The sequence below is a fragment of the Heloderma suspectum genome, chromosome 2, assembly GCF_057233095.1.
Source record: "Heloderma suspectum isolate Gila_16-S chromosome 2, 16-S_ref, whole genome shotgun sequence".
NCBI classification, from domain to species: Eukaryota; Metazoa; Chordata; class Lepidosauria; order Squamata; family Helodermatidae; genus Heloderma; species Heloderma suspectum.
Window position 1 is genome coordinate 192,744,199 of NC_139459.1, and position 20,021 is coordinate 192,764,219.

The 20,021-nt window shown below is 44.7% G+C and overlaps 1 protein-coding gene across 7 annotated transcripts in view; it reads right to left on the reverse strand.

Annotated features, from left to right (window-relative positions):
• Positions 1-221: 221 nt before the first annotated feature.
• The window catches only part of PAN2 (poly(A) specific ribonuclease subunit PAN2), a 38,251-nt gene continuing 18,451 nt past the window's right edge, over positions 222-20,021 (reverse strand). For 4 of the 7 annotated variants that reach the window (XM_084837092.1, XM_084837095.1, XM_084837094.1 and 1 more), the window contains 15 exons: positions 19,809-20,008; positions 18,896-19,038; positions 17,262-17,365; positions 16,653-16,751; positions 16,012-16,088; positions 14,473-14,614; positions 12,381-12,518; positions 12,079-12,138; positions 10,969-11,059; positions 9,304-9,461; positions 9,009-9,152; positions 7,154-7,333; positions 2,573-2,666; positions 1,940-2,137; positions 224-1,044 (listed from right to left, as the gene is read on the reverse strand). In XM_084837092.1, coding sequence (XP_084693218.1) covers positions 1,010-1,044; positions 1,940-2,137; positions 2,573-2,666; positions 7,154-7,333; positions 9,009-9,152; positions 9,304-9,461; positions 10,969-11,059; positions 12,079-12,138; positions 12,381-12,518; positions 14,473-14,614; positions 16,012-16,088; positions 16,653-16,751; positions 17,262-17,365; positions 18,896-19,038; positions 19,809-20,008 — 1,863 coding nt within the window. In that variant the 3' untranslated portion in view covers positions 224-1,009. Of the gene's footprint in view, positions 1,045-1,939; positions 2,138-2,572; positions 2,667-3,384; positions 3,495-7,059; positions 7,334-9,008; positions 9,153-9,303; positions 9,462-10,968; positions 11,060-12,078; positions 12,139-12,380; positions 12,519-14,472; positions 14,615-16,011; positions 16,089-16,652; positions 16,752-17,261; positions 17,366-18,895; positions 19,039-19,808; positions 20,009-20,021 lie in introns of all 7 variants that reach the window. The other 3 variants (XR_014788142.1, XM_084837093.1, XR_014788143.1) reach the window with 3 other exon arrangements.

Genomic DNA, 20,021 nt, shown 5'->3' on the forward strand with positions numbered 1-20,021 from the left:
CTTATAATGTATAAGTATATGCAGTTTATTCCACACCCAGAATTGTGGACTGTCTAGTTTCCAAGACTTGCATGACACAAAGGTCATGGCAGAGCTAGCTAGGGTCTGAAGCTGGGGATTTTGTACAGCCTGGCCTGACAATCTGCCCACTTGCGTCCATGTGAAGTGGGGAAGGAAGGAGAGCTAAAGCCTGTTTCAGTAGGAATAAAACTGGGGCATATACATAATAATGACATCATATTTATATTTACAGGGGACCAAGGACGTCTCCAATTCAAAGTTAAAAAATAAACAGGACAGGAAGCAAGGAAAAGACAGGACTGCAAAGAATTGTCTGAAACACTGACAATGTTTTTACAGCTTGATTACATTCCAGAGACTGCTGCATGACAATTCACATACAGAAAAGGACAAAACAGTTAAAAAGCCATGAAGCTTCCATGGCAGTAGAGTCCAGCTCTAGGTCGTTTCTTGAGCGACGGCCAGCCAAAAGATAAAACAGGTGCTTCCTGGAAGCTCAGCCAGCTCAACTATGCTTAACAACACTGATGGGCATAGAAAGGAAAGATCTGTGAGCAGTTCACAGACCTGCTGCACACACAGCCTTTACTATAAAATATATAATAACCTGCTGCTGAGTGCACTGCAGGGTCTGAGGCGCCATCCCTCCCTTGTGCAGTGCTCTCTGGGTTCAGCATCCAAACCCAGAGAGCAGCTCTTTCAGTGTAACTGTGCTCCCGTGTGGTTTGCAAAGGTACCACCTCGTGCATTCCCTTTCCCCTAGTTCTTTAAGATTTGGATTCATGGAGTTCATCAGGAAACTGGGGACAGAGACACCCCAGCAGAAGTTTCTTGGCCTCTCAGAAACATGTGGAGTGTCTTCCTTTCTCATACACCTGCGTATTTTAATCCATGCTCTATAATATCCACCTCTCAGGAAGTACATTTTAGATAGTCCTCCCCTGAAGAAAGTGCAGAAGATACATCGGATGTGATGAAGTCTCTTGGATTAGAGAGACAGCACACTTGAGAACACAGCAGCACCTGTCAGAGAAACAGAAACACAGCACTGTGAAACATGGAGAGACCACAGCCAGCAAGTCTAGCTTTCTGGGAGAAGCTAAAATATCTGAAGATAGGATCCATATCTTTTCTCCCAGGCATTCTAGAGACCTAGTTCTAGATTTGTAAGGCTATTTTATCAATCCCTGTGCTTCTTAATTGTTTTGCATTATATTTTATTTCATTCTTTTAAATATTTGTATTGTGTTTTATATTTTAACTGTTTTATGGCATTTTAGGTTTTAAACTGTTTCGTAATCCTCCTAGAAAACATTAGTTATTGGGCAGATTAGAAACAGAATTAATTAGTTACTTAATGTCCCAGGATCATTTTGTAGATTCAGGACAGAGGGAAATGACAAGTCCAAAGCCAGCAGGGTCTACTGGAAGGAAGGCCAGAGGCTCGAAGGATTCATATCCACATCCTATACCAATTACTATGGGAAATCTTTCAAGGATGCTGGTGTGCTCTTAATGCCCTTGCAGAAATGAAAGTGCTATCCATAGGAAATGTTGAGAAACAAAACCTTAAATGAATTCTGCTCACTGCCTACGCCAGCATGTGAAGAGGCAAAGGACCGGACCAGGCCTTCTAGGCTGAGGCTGTAAACATGCAGGACCCATATATCTGCCTACCCACTTTGTATTTTGGGTGAATTTACACAAACTTGCAGGCCCAAAGACAAATATGACTACACATATTGCCACAGATGGCAATACACGCACACACACTGCATTCACGTGCACACACGTGAAACTGAGCACCCAGAGATACGCCTAGCTGCACGCTCACACACGTGGGCCTCTACAGACACAGGAGGATATGTACATGGTGACAGAGTGCCAAGGCTGAATAGGCAGAACAGTGGGTCCTTACTCTTGGGGCTACTCTGGCCATCAGGTTCAGGCACCTTCCAGTCCATCTTCCTCCCTTTCTCGTACAGGCCCTTCAGCACCTTGCGGAATTCCTCAGGCTCCAAGCCGCCGTGGCTCAGTTCCATGTACTTCCTGTACAGCTGGAGGGCTGTGCGTGCATCTTCAATGCTGTCATGCGTCTCGCCTTGGATCTTCAGGTCTACGGGAAACAGAAAGAGATTTGGCGTGTGGCAAATGTTGCCTTGCCTACTTCCCCTGCGGCAGGAAAGAAGGGACTGCTGTAGGGCTGCTGTTTAGGCCACAGAATTCTCTGTGAGAATTCACAGCTCAAGCCCAGCTCAAGCAAACCCAACCTGCTGATCCTGGCATTAACCCAGTCCTGAGATCCTCCCAATTGGCAGCTCTGCCAGTGCTCTCCAGCTCAGCTCAGCTCAGCCCAGCTCAGCACATCCAAATTCTCAGTTACAGCACTGGGCTTGGCAAGTCCCGGGGGAACAAGGAAGTCTTGAACCCTGTGACACAAAGTGAGTTGTACTTGAGGGAATTCTTGGCAGCTACATCATTCTCTAACACAGGGGGGCCAGGCTGACTAGGAGACAAGGGTTGCTTACTTCTGACCGCAGACTGTACTGACCCAAAAAATACCAGGCAAGGAAGCGCAGCGAGATCATCCTCTTCCTGGGCATGTGGAACAAGTACACGGTGTCAATGACTTGGTCCCGGGGAACCTGTAGGGACAGGCATGGTGTAGTTATGAATGAATGGTTTATTACGGTCACAGACTGACACAAGTTGTTATACAAAAGATACAACTGATTAAGAGTAATTAAATACAAACAATAACTTTTAAAATGGGGCCAACATAATTTCTCCCCTAATTTGAATTGAAATAAGAAAGAAACTTGCAGCTTTCTCAGCAATATAGGATGAGCCATCCTTCAAACAGAACATGGTGTACTTAGGAGTTCTTTATATCATATGCACACACGGCCCCAAGGACTCTAGAGGCCCTCAACGAAACAGCTTTTCTTTGCCTTACAAAAATTCCGAGACAGAAGCACAGTTCCTGCTGCTACAAGTAGTAAACACTTCTCTGGTCCTGTAAAAGTGTGCCAAGACAAATGCTGCAGTACTTCTTGATACTAACTGATTTTAGCATGACGTTTCAGCAGTTTTCAAACTTTCTACCTTCAAGGAAGCCTTTCTAGACCCTGCACATTGACTATGAAAACCCAGCATATTGCAGAGGGAGGATTCTGGGGCATGTTTTGGAGCACAAATAGTTCGTGGAGGACACCAGCCAAGCCTGATGGCTCTCAGTCTTGCCCCATGTCAACCAGGAGCACAACCTACATACACCCAATGCTCTCCTGCTGCAGTAGCACCAGAAAAACAGAAGCGGTTGGCAAGCTGTCTTTTTGGCAAAGCTTGCCCATCACTGCTGACCTTTTCACTGAGGAGCTCCTAATCAGCTTCCAAGATTTAAAAACCAAAGGCCTGTTTTATCAGTTGTGTGCAGCTGTGGATGTGTCCGGTGGTGAAAAGAAAGTCCAATGCTGTAAAGAACAATATTGTTTAGGAACCTGGAATGTAAGATCAATGAATCAAGGTAAGCTGGAGGTGGTCAAACATGAGATGGCAAGATTGAACATCGACATTTTGGGAATCAGCGAACTAAAATGGACAACCATGGGCAAATTTAATTCAGGTGACCATTATATCTACTACTATGTGCAAGAATCCCTCAGAAGAAATGGAGTAGCACTCATAGTCAATAAAAGGGTGGGAAAAGCTACTGGGTTACAATCTCAAAAACGACAGAATGATCTCAGTATGAATCCAAGGCAAACCATTCAACATCACAGTAATTCAAGTCTATGCCCCAACCACTGAGGCCGAAGAAGCTGAGGTTGATCGGTTCTATGAAGACCTACAACACCTTCTAGAACTAACACTAAAAAAGATGTCCTCTTCATCATAGGGGATTGGAATGCTAAAGTAGGAAGTCAAGAAATCACCAGGATAACAGGCAAGCATGGCCTTGGTGTACAAAATGAAGCAGGACAAAGGCTAATAGCGTTTTGCTAAGAGAACACGCTGATCATAGCAAACACTCTTTTCCAACAGCACAAGAAGCGACTCTACACATGGACATCACCAGATGGTCAATATCGAAATCAGATTGATTATGTCCTTTGCAGCCAAAGATGGAGAAGCTCTATACAGTCAGTCAAAACAAGACCTGGAGCTGACTGTGGCTCAGATCATGAGCTTCTTATTGAAAAATTCCGTCTTAAATTGAAGAACGTAGAGAAAACCACTAAACCATTCAGGTATGACCTCAATCATATCCCTTATGAATATACAGTGGAGGTGAGGAATAGATTTAAGGGATTAGACCTGATAGAGTGCCTGAGGAACTATGGACGGAGGTCCATAACATTGTTCAGGAGGCAGCAACTCAATCCATCCCAAAGAAAAAGAAATGCAAGAAAGCCAAGTGGCTGTCTGATGAGGCTTTACAAGTAGCTGAGGAAAGAAGGGAAGCGAAAAGCAAAGGAGAAAGGGGAAGATATACCCAACTGAATGCAGAGTTCCAGAGAATAGCAAGGAGAGACAAGAAGGCCTTCTTAAATGAACAATGCAAAGAAATCGAGGAAAACAATAGAATGGGAAAGACTAGAGATCTCTTCAAGAAAATCGGAGATATCAAGGGAACGTTTTGTGCAAAGATGGGCATGATAAAGGATAAATAAGGCAGGGTCCTAACAGAAGCAGATGAGATTAAGAAGAGGTGGAAAGAATACATGGAAGAACTATACAGGAAAGATCTGAATGTCCCTGATAGCCATGATAGTGTGGTCAATGAACTGGAGCCGGACATCCTAGAGAGTGAAGTCAAGTGGGCCTTAGGAAGCACTAATAACAACAAAGCTAGCAGAGATGACAGTATTCCAGCTGAGCTATTTAAAATCCTAAAAGATGATGCTGTTAAAGTGCTGCACTCAATATGCCAACAAATTTGGAACACTCAACAGTGGCCACAAGACTGGAAAAGGTCAGTTTACATTCCAATTCCAAAGAAGGGCAAGGCCAAAGAGTGTTCAAACTACCGTACAATTGCACTCATTTCACATGCCAGCAAGGTTATGCTCAAAATCCTACAAGCTAGGCTTCAGCAGTATGTGAACCGAGAACTACCAGAAGTACAAGCTGGGTTTCGAAGAGGCAGAGGAACTAGAGATCAAATCGCCAACATTCGCTGGATCCTGGAGAAAGCAAGAGAATTCCAGAAAAATGTCTATTTCTGCTTCATTGACTACGCTAAAGCCTTTGATTGTGTGGATCACAACAAACTCTGGCAAATTCTGAAAGAGATGGGAGTACCAGACCTTACCTGTCTCCTGAGAAACCTGTACGAGGGTCAAGAAGCAACAGTAAGAACCAGACATGGAACAACCAATTGGTTCAAAATTGGGAAAGGAGTACGACAAGGCTGTATATTGTCGCCCTGCTTATTTAACTTATATGCAGAGTACATCATGAGAAACGCCGGGTTGGATGAATCACAGGTCAGAATTAAGATTGTCAGGAGAATTATCAACAACCTCAGATACGCAGATGATACCACCCTAAGGGCAGAAAGCAAAGAGGATCTAAAGAGCCTCTTGTTGAGGGTGAAAGAGGAGAGTGCAAAAGCTGGTTTGAAACTCAACATTCAAAAAACGAAGATCATGGCATCTGGCCCCATCACTTCCTGGCATATAGAAGGGGAAGAAATGGAAGCAGTGACAGATTTTATTTTCTTGGGCTCCAAGATCACCGCAGACGGTGACTGTAGGCATGAAATTAAAAGACGCTTGCTCCTTGGGAGGAAAGCTATGGCAAACCTAGACAGCATAGTAAGAAGCAGAGACATCACCTTGCCGACAAAGGCCCGTATAATCAAAGCAATGGTTTTCCCAGTAGCAACGTATGGCTGTGAGAGCTGGACTATAAGGAAGGCTGAGCACCGAAGAATTGATGCTTTCGAACTGTGGTGCTGGAGAAGACTCTTACGAGTCCCCTGGACTGCAAGGAGGTCAAATCAGTCCATCCTAAAGGCAATCAACCCTGAGTGCTCATTGGAAGGACAGATACTGAAGCTGAAGCTCAAATATTTTGGCCACCTAATGCGAAGAGAAAACTCCCTGGAAAAGACCCTGATGCTGGGAAAGATTGAAGGCAAAATGAGAAGGGGACAGCAGAGGATGAGATGGCTAGATAGCATCACCGATGCAATGAATATGAACTTGAGCAATCTCCAGGAGAGAGCGTAGGACAGGAAGGCCTGGCGTGCTATGGTCCATGGGGTCACGAAGAGTCGGACACAACTTAACGACTGAACAACAACAACAACAGCAGCCTCTCTAACCCCATCCCTTTGGACTATGAGCCAGCCTTCCCATCCTGATGCCCTCCATATCTGTTGGGCTACAACTCCCATAATCCCCTAGCTAGCTATGCTTATGGGAGTTGTAGTCCTACACATCTGGAGGGCACCAGGTTGGGGAAGGCTGCTACAACCCATGCACTTTGTCCTTCATAAAAGTGACTAGTATACAGGCAATTTTTATGTGATATTTTATTCTTTTAAATCTTTGTAAGTCTCTTTGTAAGTCACTTTGTAAGGGGTTTATCTTAAAAGGTGGGGCACAAATATATTAATTAATTAAATAAATAAATAAATGGGCAATGTACAAATTATAGATACTACATTTGTACTGAGATAGGCTGGGAGGATAAATCATGTTGACACAATGATAACTAAAGTTAAGGCAAATAAAATACTATAATGGGAACTTTAAATACCTCCTTATTACTGGAGCAATCCTATTGTTCATACAAAAATCTCTCCATATCCTACAGTCCTATTGTTCACATAGGTTGCATTGCACCTTACTCCTGACAACATCCATGAACCTAAATATTCACAAACATCACAATATCCTAGTTTCCCTCCCTGCTGTCCTCCCTCCCTCCCTCCTTCCCTCCCTCCCTCTCACACACACATATTATCATTCATAATCTCCACTCACAATAAACTGCACCCCTGTATGTTGTCACCTCCTTTATACTCACACATATGCACCAACAGTCCCAAACTTTTACTCAATATAAGCAGTCAGACTGTGGAGCAGAGACAGATGTCAGGATTTTAAAAAGAGACAGTCACCATGATGTTGATGACCCGGAAGTCTTTTTGCAGTCCGTGGCCCACAAACTTGACCCCAACATCAATGAGGAAGCGTAGTTTCAGGTAGGTGGACTTGAGGGTGGTGAGGTGTTTGGAGGAGATTTTGGCGTCCAGATCGCCTGGCTTTATTCCAGAGTACTGAGTGAGGTAATCCACCACCTATAAGAGTAAAGGAAATATGGTCACTGTGTGGTGGAAAGGAAAAGAACATTGGATTTAACGTGAAGGTTCTTTCTGCTCGCAGGAAGGAAGACATCCTGCAATGCCAGCTCCTCCCGCCCACTTCAGTGAACAGGACTTCTAGGGGCTCCTTCATCTTCACTTGGGAGGAATCCCTTCACATTCAGAAACATAGGTTACTTACATACTAGGAAACAAATGAATCAAACAAAAAATGGAGGCTAGAAAACTGCAATATACTATGCTCCTAGAGAGGCATACTGAAAGAAGAGCCCTCCAAAAGGAGGAAGATACAAGGACATCTCTTGGATGTAAGTATGCTAACTACTGGGACAACACATCCATTCTTCTGATGGGAAAAGTAGGAACCCATCAGGGAGGACCAGATGTGCTGGTCTTTCACCCCCATTTGAGCCTGAAAGGAATCTCCTCCCATAGAAGCGAATCTGCAATCAGCCCACTCTGGAGAACCCAGGAGATCCACCCTTTTGTGCGGTTCTCTGCTGGCTCCTGGCCAGCTAGCGTCAGGTCCTGAGGCACTCTTGTAGTTCCTTTCTGTTCATGATCCCGAGGACTCCACCTGTGCCTGATTAGGTAAGATGCTTAGAGAGAGTGGGAGGGAAACTTGAGAAAAGTTTGTGTAGAAAGGAAGGCCTAGTGGGCATGGAGAGCCCTGGGGCAGCCTGCTTACTCAGTGAAGGAAGGACTCACACTGGAGAGGACTCCTCCCAGGGGAGGAGGGAAAAGCCTCTACAAGTCCTGTCTACTGAAATGGGTGGGAGAAGTGACCCATCTTAGGATGCCCTCCTCCACCAAGCAAGAAAGGAGGATTTCTTACTTGTGAACTCAGGTCCCACAGAATGAGAAGAGGGTACACTATGCAAAGCAATCACTGGCCGCTATTTATTTATTTAATTTCTATACTGCCCAATAGCTGAAGCTCTCTGGGTGGTTCACAAAAATTAAAACATACTGAACTGATGCTGTGCAAGAGATAACATTTCATGTTCATTTTGGAGATGCAGCCTCCTTGGGTGGTTGACAGATTAGCTTTGTCTTCTCAGCCACTGGGAGGGGCATCCTGGACTCCAGGGCACAAATACATTCTTTCCCAAGGTCCACTCAGCCTCCTTCACACAGCAGGCAGACCAGAGCCAGTGAAGTGCAATGGACAGTGTTGGATGTAGGTTCAGGATCTTGCTCAGCCACCCACGGAGCCCAAATTAAAAACCCTGAAAAGGGCTTTTATGACATAAGGATACATGGCAACTCACCTTGAGACTTTTGAAACAGGAGAGGAAGAAATCTAAATCAGTCAACAGTTGCAGGATTGGTTCCACAGCTGCTTCTCCCAATTACATTTTCCCAGGGATTCTTTTTCTCCAATCAATATTTGCCCACCCCACCCCCTTTCAGCCAGTCAGGGGTCTAAAAAATTAAGAGTGCTATTTTGGTTAACCCATCCATAGCCAACCAAGATTGTAGGGGCACGTAGCTGACTTTCAAAGCAGAGCTACTGCCATGTGGAAAGAGCATTTCCTATGTCACACAGCTCCTTATTTACATGAGAACTGGGAACCAACTTGTCTAACCCCTCCTCAATATGGAGCATCAGCACAACCTTCGCCAGGCTTTCACAGAGATAGCTGCATACCTGTTCTTGTGTGGAAATGTAATCATCAATGAAGGGAACACCCTCATTGGGACCCTGCCCCCGTACACATGTGATCCTGGCCACCGACATCTGACTGGGCTTGATGGTGGATTTGGTCCCATCACTGCGAAGCTCGGCCTCTTCCTGTTGCAGATTTTAAAAGAGTGAACAGATGTGCGCTGTGGTCAAATAGACCATTTCTAAAGAGAGCCCAGACTCTGTGGTCAAACAGACCATACAAGAGACCCTAGCTTCTAAGTCTCCCTCCTCACCTCTTGTCCAGTGCAATGCCTACCTCGTTGAGGGTGACAAACTCAGCATCGAGTCCCACCAGGTCTCCGGCCTGGGGCATCTCACTCAGCATAAGCGGGATGAAAGTGGCATGACATTTGCGCTGTTTGCGGGCAAGAGAGGCCTCCGCGAGCAGCACGCTGGCTTCAATAGGGTTTTTAACTTGAAGGTAAAAAGAAAGTTGATCAGCTGATTCACTCAGTTCAAGGGTGTCTTTTGAGACTACAGCCGGAAGAAAAAACAGGGGAATCCCACCTTCATTGGGGAATGCCACAGGGGAGAGGGCTTTGTGAGCAGGGGCTCCTTGTATATCTGATTTTTAAAACCTCTAACCACAGGGGAAAAGGTTGGTCACAAAGACCTATGTGAGGAAGACAGGGCCTAGAAGCTCTGACAGAAAATCTTCTGATATCACAGGGCTGACTCAACTAGAAGATTTACAGTACCGAACAACAATGCTTAAAGGATCTTCCTATTAAGACCAGATCCATTGCAACTATGTCTCAACATAGAGGTTGATCACACAATTCAAACAATACTAGAAGCACGCCAAAATGGAAAGTGAGCTCAGGAATGCAACAACTTCAGTTCACATTCAAACTATTTGAGATTTGCTAATGTTTTACAGCACCATTGCAAATTCTTCTGATAGTTGGTCAGCAGCTGTGTAGTAAAACCTCTGCACACGTTGAATAATCAGGATTTGAAGTTGCGTGAAGCAGCTATAAACTGCTTTACTGTGTGCCTGAACTCAACTCACATTCCACCAACTTCCATTTCTCAGGGCTGCTCAAGAGCTGAGCACCTTGACTTGCACCATCAGTTTCACTCAAAAGCAGTGTTTTTTGGTCCCCATCATGAATGCTGCTATCCCTGGCAACAGTCCTTTTCATCTTATTATGATAATCCGTTGGTTTATTTCATTTCCCCTTGATTGCAGCACAGTTCCTTGCAAAATGTACTCAGTTTGTCCCCTAAATCCCTGGGGCATAAGACTACCTCATGACAATGTTATCTTCACATCTGTCCCTGTCCTGCACTCTGGGATGATCGAGAAGAGATCCTGGCCTTTCTTTCCTCCTTGACCACAGAAATTTTAACATGAAGTAAGACTGAGGGTTAATTATCAGATGAATGAGCCAAATATGTGAAGAATGAAGAATTCCATAATAACCAAATGAGGATGTCAGAAATTAACTGATTAGAAGGGAGAAGTGAGTATTTTCTCAATTTCGTCTCACAGTGTGATGCCAGACTTGCTGCCAAGAGAGAGCTATACTGAAAGTGCTCATTGAAGGCAGAATCTCCAGAAATGCTTGGAAGCAAAGCCTGCCCATGTTGCTTGATGTGGGGATGTCACTCTGCAAGGCAATGCAGGCAGTGTTAGTCCACACTTCACAGACAATGGTTGGAACAACATGGCAGAGCCTCAGCGTAGGAACTGAGGTTACTGGCCATCCTTGCATGGGCATGTGTGTGGAGGGATCTAGGTGACCTTTCATGATGCCTTCCACGTCTAATAGTGCTCAATACCTCTGCTGTAGAGATAGAAGGCTAAGCCTCAAGGAGTCTGTGGCACTGCATGGTGAGTAAAGGAGTAGCATCTCCAAATTTCTGCTCTAGTTCTTCCCATGTAATCAAATGCACACATACACAAACACTCACTCACTGGTTAAGTTGTACTTGGAGTGGAGGCTCCTCCGCACATAATAAAGGATACCCGGCACTTTCCAGCTCATGTCAAATTGCACAGCCTCACACTGCAAATCCAAAAGTAAACAACAAATAAACAACAAACAAAAACAGGAGGACCATGAACACTGGAGTTGTGTGTGGTTCTGGGGTTGTCTTTGATCAGAATGAGACAAGTGGGAGCAGAGGAGACTGGAACTATAAGGAACTATCACCTAGAATGGTGTCACTGTGTAGTGACCCAAATTTCCCTGGCCTTGAGTGTAGATGGCAAAGAAGGTATAGCATGGGTGTGCATTGCAATCTGGATCTTGCAGGTTTGGTGCAAATGACAACCAAGATCAACCTATACTAAACAGTTAGTACCTCCATCCTGTCTACACATGGTAACTTGGTTACTTGGCCCTAGCTAGGCCAAATCTGCAATTCCCAAAGTGTGTGCTGCAAGAGTCTCGTGGCTGGGCAGTTGGGGCTTGGAAGTATCAGCTCAGCACATGGCACCTGCAGGCTTGATGACATTTTCTGGCACCTACTATACCAGAGTACATGCCTCGCCCTTACATTACATCTCCCTATTGCGACTGCATGGTTATTTCAAGTAAAGAAAAAATTGCATTTTTATTCTCCCATGATAAAAAAAGGATTTGTCAGTTTTTATCTTAACGTACATTGTAATGTTTCTTGGTAATCTAACACAAGATCTGACTCCTGACCTAGATGTCCGATAAACATAGATTTCAGAGATTTTTAAACCAAGTTTCTAGCTCTCATAATAGTTCCACAAATGTTTAGAAAAGGAGACTTTATCCCAAAAGCTTCAGGACTGAGCCAGCAAACATTCTATGCTCTATATTGCTAACTGCCTTTACTTGACAGTCTCCAGACATGTTCCCCTTTCCCTATAAAATCTCTACTGTTCCTGCCTCCACACCACTCTGTGCCAAAAGGTTCTGCAAAACTTGAGATGTCTGGTTCAGAGAAAGCATGCGAATTGAACAACTTGATACAAAACAAGTATATTTACATATCTGTTATTTACATGTAGAAAATCAAGAGCAAAGAGTATGAATTGTCCTGGTCTCCTTACCTTATCCACAGGCTCAATGAGAAAGTCATTGAAAAGGTACCACTGCTGATGGGTGACACCCTGGGCAGACAGAAGGAGAGGAGGCATGTGTGTTAATAGCTGCAATTTTCACCTGTTGACAATGAGTTAGTCACACAGTTAAGACCACCTATAGCCAAGGCGGCTCTGATACAAACGGCAACAGGAAAAGGCCTGGGCAGCAAGGGATTCTCTTAAGGTTTATACACCAGAGATGGGGAATGAGAGCTACAGATCAGCAACTGGACAGATCCCAGGGCTGTTCTCTCTGCTGATCGGCTCACCTCCTTCCTTTGGTGGTAGGTCTCCCCCACTTTGATGTGTCCCACCAGGCTGCCCCCGGTCCGGGAGTCCAGAATATGCACAACGGTTGCCATAAGGTCATAGACATATGTTGACTCCTGATCATCCAACACGTTCAGCTACAAAAAGGAAGACCATTCCATCAATGGGCCAGATTTCTGAGCAGCTCTAACAGTTAATTTGTGTGTGTGTGTGTGTGTGTGTGTGTGTTTGAAAGAGAGAGATGAGAGACAGCGCACGTGCGAGCGCACTGACAGCCAACTAACATCATTCTCTCCAAAAGATGGGAAAAACTCTAAATAATACCCCTGCAGCTAACCTTCATCCCTTGATATTCAAACTCCAGTGCTCCAACTTCTCTGAAATCCTGTTTTCTATACAGAAATGGTAGGATTAGACCCTTAGACTTTGTATCAGCTCAGGACTTTCATCTACTTGCCCTGACACAATAGACTGTTGGGTGGATTCTCTTAATTAAACAGAGAAGGAAAAAAAAAGACTTGCAGCTTACCCACATTAAATATTGTTTCCTATTGCTCACAGAATCCCACAATATAGCCCACCTGGCTGGGTCGGCTTACATTCTCAGAGTTAGCACCCACTTGAGAGAGGGGAAAAAATCTTTTGGCGAATGCTACAGCTCTTTAATGGATCCGCGTGATATTGGTGTGCTTTCCTCCTATGGTTTAGGTCCTTCCCCTTGTAGCTTATCCACATGGATAATTTCATCCCATTTACAGCAGTATTCTCAACATCTGAAAAACCATTACCACATCAGCCCACTTTTCTCTGTGAAGTAATTCCTTCCCTTTTCTCCAATAGCTTTTCCCCATACAGCTGAAGCAACATATTCAAAGTTACATGAGAAAGGACCTTTGCGCTGCAAGAGCCACTTCGCACGTTCCAGGGATGCGCAGTAAACACATGCCTGGGAGGGCTGGGGCCACTTGTGGCTCTCAGGCATGTGTGTGCTTCACGTCCTCATTTATTCCCATTGGCCCCAGAGGGCACATTAACTGCTAGCAGCCAAGGGAGGGGCCAAACTAGCCCTCCATTTGTGATCAGGCTTCCTGCATTATAAGAAGGACTGACAGCTGCAGAGGAAAGGGCCAAAACTAGATTTGCATTTTCCCATCCAATTAATGTGATTCCTAGAATCACTTTGTACGGATGCTATAATTGCTTTGTTCCATTTGTTGTTAGGGAAGCAGGGATCCTCTAAGTCAGGAGTGGGCAACTTGTACCCTCCAGATGTTGTTGGACTGCAACTCTCATCAGCCCCAGCCAGCACAGCCAGTGGTGAGGGCTGATAAAAGCTGCAGTCCAACATCTGGAGGGCCACAAATTGGTCACCCCTGCTCTAAGTAATGGGGGGGGGAGAGAGAGAGAGGGAGAGAGAGAGAGAGAGAGGGAGAGGGGGAGAGAGAGAGAGAGAGAGAGAGAGAGAGAGAGAGAGAGAGAGAGAGAATGGGCAGGTGCAGACAACTCCAGGCCACTGCTCCTGCTGGACTGTCCTCTCCCCCCATACACTTCCACCTGCCAGCAACTGTAGTGTGGGAAGAAGCCTGATGCCTTTGGCTTTGATATTGTCTTACTGTGATTGTATTTTGCTGTTGTATTTGAATTTTACTTGTAAGCAGCCTTGGAAGGATTTGCATCCTTAAAAGGTGGGATATAAATAAGTAAAAAATAAATAATGCCAACTCAAGCTTTCTGATAGGAGTCACCCCTCCACATATTACAGTGTTTGCAGAAGAGATGTGTGATGGAGAAATGGAGACTCATCTCTCTCATAGCATGCAATGCAGCTTGCAGAACACTCATACAATGGAACAAGTTCCCAGGGGAGGTTACAGAACCATCATGTTTGAAGTTCTTTAAAACCAGCTACTTAACTTCTTTCAGGGATTATCTAAGCATAGCTGACTCTCTCTCTCTCTCTCTCTCTTTCTGAAAGTGGGTAGAACTGATTAGGTGACTTTTGGGGGAATCCCCAGATGTCTAGGATAATGAGAGAGCATTTACAAAAGAGGCTCTATAGTGTTACTTTCTTGCAAGCAAGAGATGTTTTACTTCAGTGCTTTCATCCCAGTTGTAAACCTCCAGCTCCTTGTTCTTGGAGAGCTTCATCTTGATGGAATAAGGAATCCAGATGTTCTTCAACTCTTCAATGGAGGTGTAAGAGTGCCCCCCTTCTGCCATCCCTAATTCATTCCTGAAAGCAAAGCAAACACAAACAGAAAGAGCATCACAGACCTGGAAGGAAACAACAATGGGCAGCCCCAATTTTGCAGCTGAGTCAAGCATCAGGCTCTCCTAGAGTTACCATAAATGACACCCAAATGCACAAACTAAAGTGATGTACCTGCAAATTTCAGGGAGAAAGGACAAATGTATCAGCCATTGGCTCTATAATAGGCCAATTCCCATGCAACTGTTTACCCCTTCGGAGGAAAAGTTTGTGACAAAAAATGTTGTATCAAAATGCAAAACCTTCCATGAACTTTTCAGGTAAGATCCAAGAGAAAAAATAGATGGGGAGAAACCTAGGCACCAGCCTGTCAATCTCTTCCGCCAAATCCATGAAGATTCTAATATAAGGGCATCACTTTGTGGAGGACAAATATTATGTTGGAATTAGCCCAATGAAAGACCAGGTTATGTCCCAGAGGTAGCATGCATACTTAAATCTGAGACTCTGTTGGCTCTTGAAAAAAAAGCAACACAGTAATGTGGCCCAATGATGTCAGACTGTGTGGAGACTGGCATTTTTTCTTCTAGAGTTGCTGTTGAGGATGGGCACAATTCTAAAGCAATTAGGAATCTCACAGCCTAAAGTAAGGGCCTAGCTTGGGACTGTGCACACTCAGGCCTCAAAGCACTCTTATGCTAGAGAAGGGAATAGGAGCGTGAAACATTCCCTCTGGCAACTTGTAGTTAGCATGAAGTCTCAGGACTGACCAGGCCTGGTATAAGAACATGGAGCCTGACTTCCTGCCTTCGCTTCAGCAAAATCAATCGCTCTCAGGAGCAGTGGGTTAGAGAACACACGTCCCAGGTGTGGGTTTGGGAATGACCATCCATGGTTACAGTCTAGATGGGTTTAAAGAAGTTCTCTCTGACTATGCCTCTGTAGCCAGAGAAGTCACATACAGTTTGTAAGCAACTATGGACAGATTGCAGAGGAAAAAAATGGTCCTGAGATTAATCCTTTCCGGAATGCTAGTATCACCTATTACAGATACATTGGTGATTTATTTTTATTATCCCACAGCTGTGCAATAATTTCACAAGAGAATTTGCACCATACAACCCACTTTGAACTTTTCTACAAGTAATTAGTACAGAATTTTGGATACCCTGAATGTAACTGCTCTACATTTTTCAAATCTACACAGCAATCGTAGTTTCACTGCTGCAATTTCCTTCTGTGTGCCCTTCCTTCTTCACGCCCCATTACAGACAAGACCGTGGCAGATGTGATACTTCCTTTCAGTCTTTAAAGCAAGTGCTTAAGGAAGGGTAAGATCAGAACTGGACGGAACAGTTTTTTCTCTAGAAGGACAAACACTTGCATAGATATAGAAACCACTCCTAGATGTAAATACTTACCATTCCCCAAGAGGTATTTCTCTACCCTTGGGGAGTTCCAAGCCACCCTTCTTCATCATCAGCTTCTTAAAGCCATACTGTCAAGAAAGGATAAACCAAAAGCGTAAGCATCTTAAATAAATATATATGCAAATGCATCATTATTTCAGTTAGCTCCAAACCATGACTACTTCCCCATCCCAGTTTCAAGAGCAGATCAAGACAAGGGGCTGGAAAGGATACTGTGCTTTGTTCATTCAGCTTCCTACACATGGCAGGGAATGGGAGCACACCTTACCTCCCACCTGGCACATCTGTCCTGCCTCCAACACCACTGGCCATTCATGTGGGAATATCACATTTGACTGGGGCCTGCACAGATATAATCAAACACAGGCTCAGATCATGCAGCCAATTCCCCAGATGTTATCTGGGAAACTGACCACATGAAATTGGCTTACAAGCACTGGGGTTGTTTGTATATAGGCCCCATCCAAAGAGCCAGTGATGTCCGAGGTGGAGTCGGCATTCTGGGTGGGCAGGGAGGCAAGGCGTACCCTCACAGAGTATAGGAGAACGATCAGGCAAAGCATTGTCTGATACAGCCAAAGGTGAAAGCCCACTGACTGTAAACTGAAATGGGAAAGAGGCACTCTCCAGACCTCTGCCTGCATCCTCCAGAATTCCGCCTCCTTGGAGCTGTTCACTTCACAGTTAATGACCAAAACATCAGGCAGGCAGCGGATATTGCGGGTCTGGACCTTGAACAGCAGAAAGAAAGAGAGATGTGTGATGCACGGGCAAGCGGCACAGATTAATATGTGGTACTGCCATTGTACCTTTATCTTATAGACATGAGAAATTTACACTGGCTGATCAGACAAATGGACCATCTAATAATCCCTTGTTTATAACAGATGGTAGCACCAGATGTTTCAGAGAAATCGATAGCAAAGGCTGAAATGAATGGAGCTAAAATTAAATTTCCCCCTAAGAACATCTTGGCACATTTGTGATATCTTCTTAAGAATTTAACTTCAAAGTGTAATGGTGTTTTCTCACAGACCTTGCCAGCAGAAAAGCTAGATACTGGCGTCAGACGTTAGGATGCTAAGTTGTCTATTAAGTACACAGCTTGGATTCACAGACCAGCCCTGACTGATGCAGCCTTATGTCACACAGAAAGCTTTCTTTGTATCAGTGCCACAGCCTGGGGCCAGGTAGTCAATTCACACTGGTTTGGTCTGCACAACACTCCCTTCCACGCTTACCGTGGGTTGGTATTTCTCACAGTTCTCACACCAGGCCTGGGTGTTCTGCTCCAGACAGATGCTTCTCTTTAAGATCTGAGCAAATTCATAATCCTTGATTTTATCTAGGAAAGAAGGAAAGAAGATGGGCAATAACTCAGTGACAGAGCATGTGCTTTGCATGCAAAAGGTCCCTGGTTCAATCCCCAGCAGCTCCAGGTAGAGCTAGGAAGAAAGCTTGCCTGAAACCCTGGAGAGCCATTGCTGCCAGCCAGTGTCGACAATCCTGGGCTAGATGGACCAAGGCTCTGACTCAGTCTAAGGCAGCTTCCTATGTTCCTAACTTCCATTGCCCCAAAGGTCTCAAACCAGGAATTGTAAACTAACCAACCAGGGAAGCACATGGAAGAACAATCTGAGCGATGAGAGATCAGGTGCTCCTAAGGAGGGACAGACCGTACCAAGAAAATAGTTGCCTGGACCTGGCAATGAGCATGGCTCTGGCTCTATTCAACGCAGGGATTTCAACCATGATATACAGTGAGCAGAGCTCAGTCAAGAAACAAACAGTTTGGTCCTTTCTGGAGAGCTTCAGCTATTGAGCAGTATAGAAATGAAATGAATGAATAAATGAATAAATAAATAAATAGTGAAACTAAAAAAACAAAACCAACAACTCAGCAGGCAGAGTTCATTCTAGTTCTATGCAAGGGCCAGGCGTGCTTTAAGATCTCCAAAGGAAGAAACTCTTGAAGTTTCTTGGAGGCCTGCTGAGGCCTGAGTTTGAACTGTGAGCAGCCTATTTCCATCACAGCTGGTCATTATAAGAACTGTCCAATGTTAAGAATTGGTGCCTGATTATTTTTTTTAATTCCTTTTCCGTCCCCATCCCTTTTTCTTTTTGTGTCATGTCCCATGGATATAAGCCTGAGGGCAGGGACTGTCTTGTTTTTATTGACCTGTAAGTCGCTCAGGGAGCCCTTCTGGCTCAAGAGTGGGGTAAAAAGTGCTTTAAATAAATAAAGGCTACCTTGCTTCAGAGTGCTGGACTTGGACTTAAGAAACCTGGGTTCAAATTTCTGTTCTTCTGTGAGCTCAGTGGGTTTCCATGAGTAAGTTTACATCTTCCCCATGTGTAAAATGAGGAATATAATTGTAAAACCCCATAGGGTTGCTTTGAAAAAGAACAAGAGAAAAATTACAAAGCACTGTTTATATTAGGTAGTGCTATAGAAATTAAATAACCAAAAGCCTCATATTTTTGTAAGTGTTGATCCCCAGCATTTTAAAGTTATCATTAACACAAAGAAACCCTGCCACCAATTACCTTGATCGCCATATGGGCAGCGACAGGTCTGTACTCAGACAGATGTTTAAGAGTGGGGGAATGGCCAGCAGAGAGCTCACAGCTTCCCTTACTACTGTGTGCAACACTCTAAGGATGCCCCTTCACATTTTGATAACACTAACTTCAACCTGTGTTTTTAAAGGCAAGTGGTTCCAGTCCCAGAAGCCTAGTAGGATCAACTGGAAAGCCACAACAAGTTCAACAGCCCTGCCCACACCTCTTGGTCCAGGTTTAAGGAAGAAGACAGACCCAGTTACATTCAACTCCATGTTTCTTCCACCCCTGTATTAACCTGTAATCATCATACCATTACTCTCAGGGTAGGATAGGGTAAAAAGGAGTGTGGAAGATACTCGGACTGTCTCTTTGCCACAGCGACACATGCTGCAATTCTCCACTTCACAGCTGAAAAGCTGCCCAATGACCGAGTCCCCTGAAGTTCCAAAGTTGCTAGAAGAAACAAGACTTGATCAGCAGAGCCTTGAGTTTGCCGTTCAGGGCAGCAATGCTGAAACACCACTGTTGCGCCTGCTACTTTACAAGAGAACATCAATCAAATATATCCAAGTTGTGACGGTTGGGACCCAATGCTTTTCAAGCAGAGAAAAATAGGGAATGTGATAGCAGCTCTTGGTAGCAACTGTTACATGCAGTTTACTGTCTATATTTTAAATACTAAACTTCAGCAAGCTGATGCCATTCATCAGCAAGCATAACACCAGGTATAGCTAAGCACATATGCCACAGGTGCTCCCCCTCTGCATGTGGGCTGTGTCGCTTTCTTCTGCCCCTGGTGATCACAGCCTGCTTGCTCATACAGTGTGGGGGAAGAGACCAGTAACGAGAGACAAAAAAATCTGTTCCTCCTCTCAAACATGATAGGGTTAGGGCTTTCACTCCTGTTGGAAAGGGGTTTATGCTGCCTGGGGAAGAGGGGGCTAGAAGCAGGTGGGGTTCAGGCTGTTGCCCAGTTGCTCAACTCATGGCTTTGGCTGTGGTCATCTGCATGATGGAAAATCTGTAACTAAGATTATACCAGGACAGACTGAAACAGTTCAGGACTTAGTGTTTAGTAATGGGTATTTTAAACCTAGGTAGGCAAGGGACAGGAAGCAGAACAGGCATGTAGTTCTAAGAGGCAGAAACTCCTGTTAACTGTGCAACTCCAATCCCCTCTCGGTAGACAGAGGAGGGCAGAATGGATGGGACTTGTTTATTACCTGCTGCCAATGCCCCGGTACGCCTGAGGGCCTTCCTGCTCTTGAGTTTCCTGATGGAGCTGGGTCAGAATGAAGCGGTTCCAACTCTGAATCAACCGGCCTAAATTCACTTTCCCTGTAGCCTCATCTGAATCAGCCAAGATCAAACCCAAAGCAGCTGCCTCCGGAATGGTGCGGAAGGCACGCAGAAAGTTACTGCCCTGCGACAGAGGA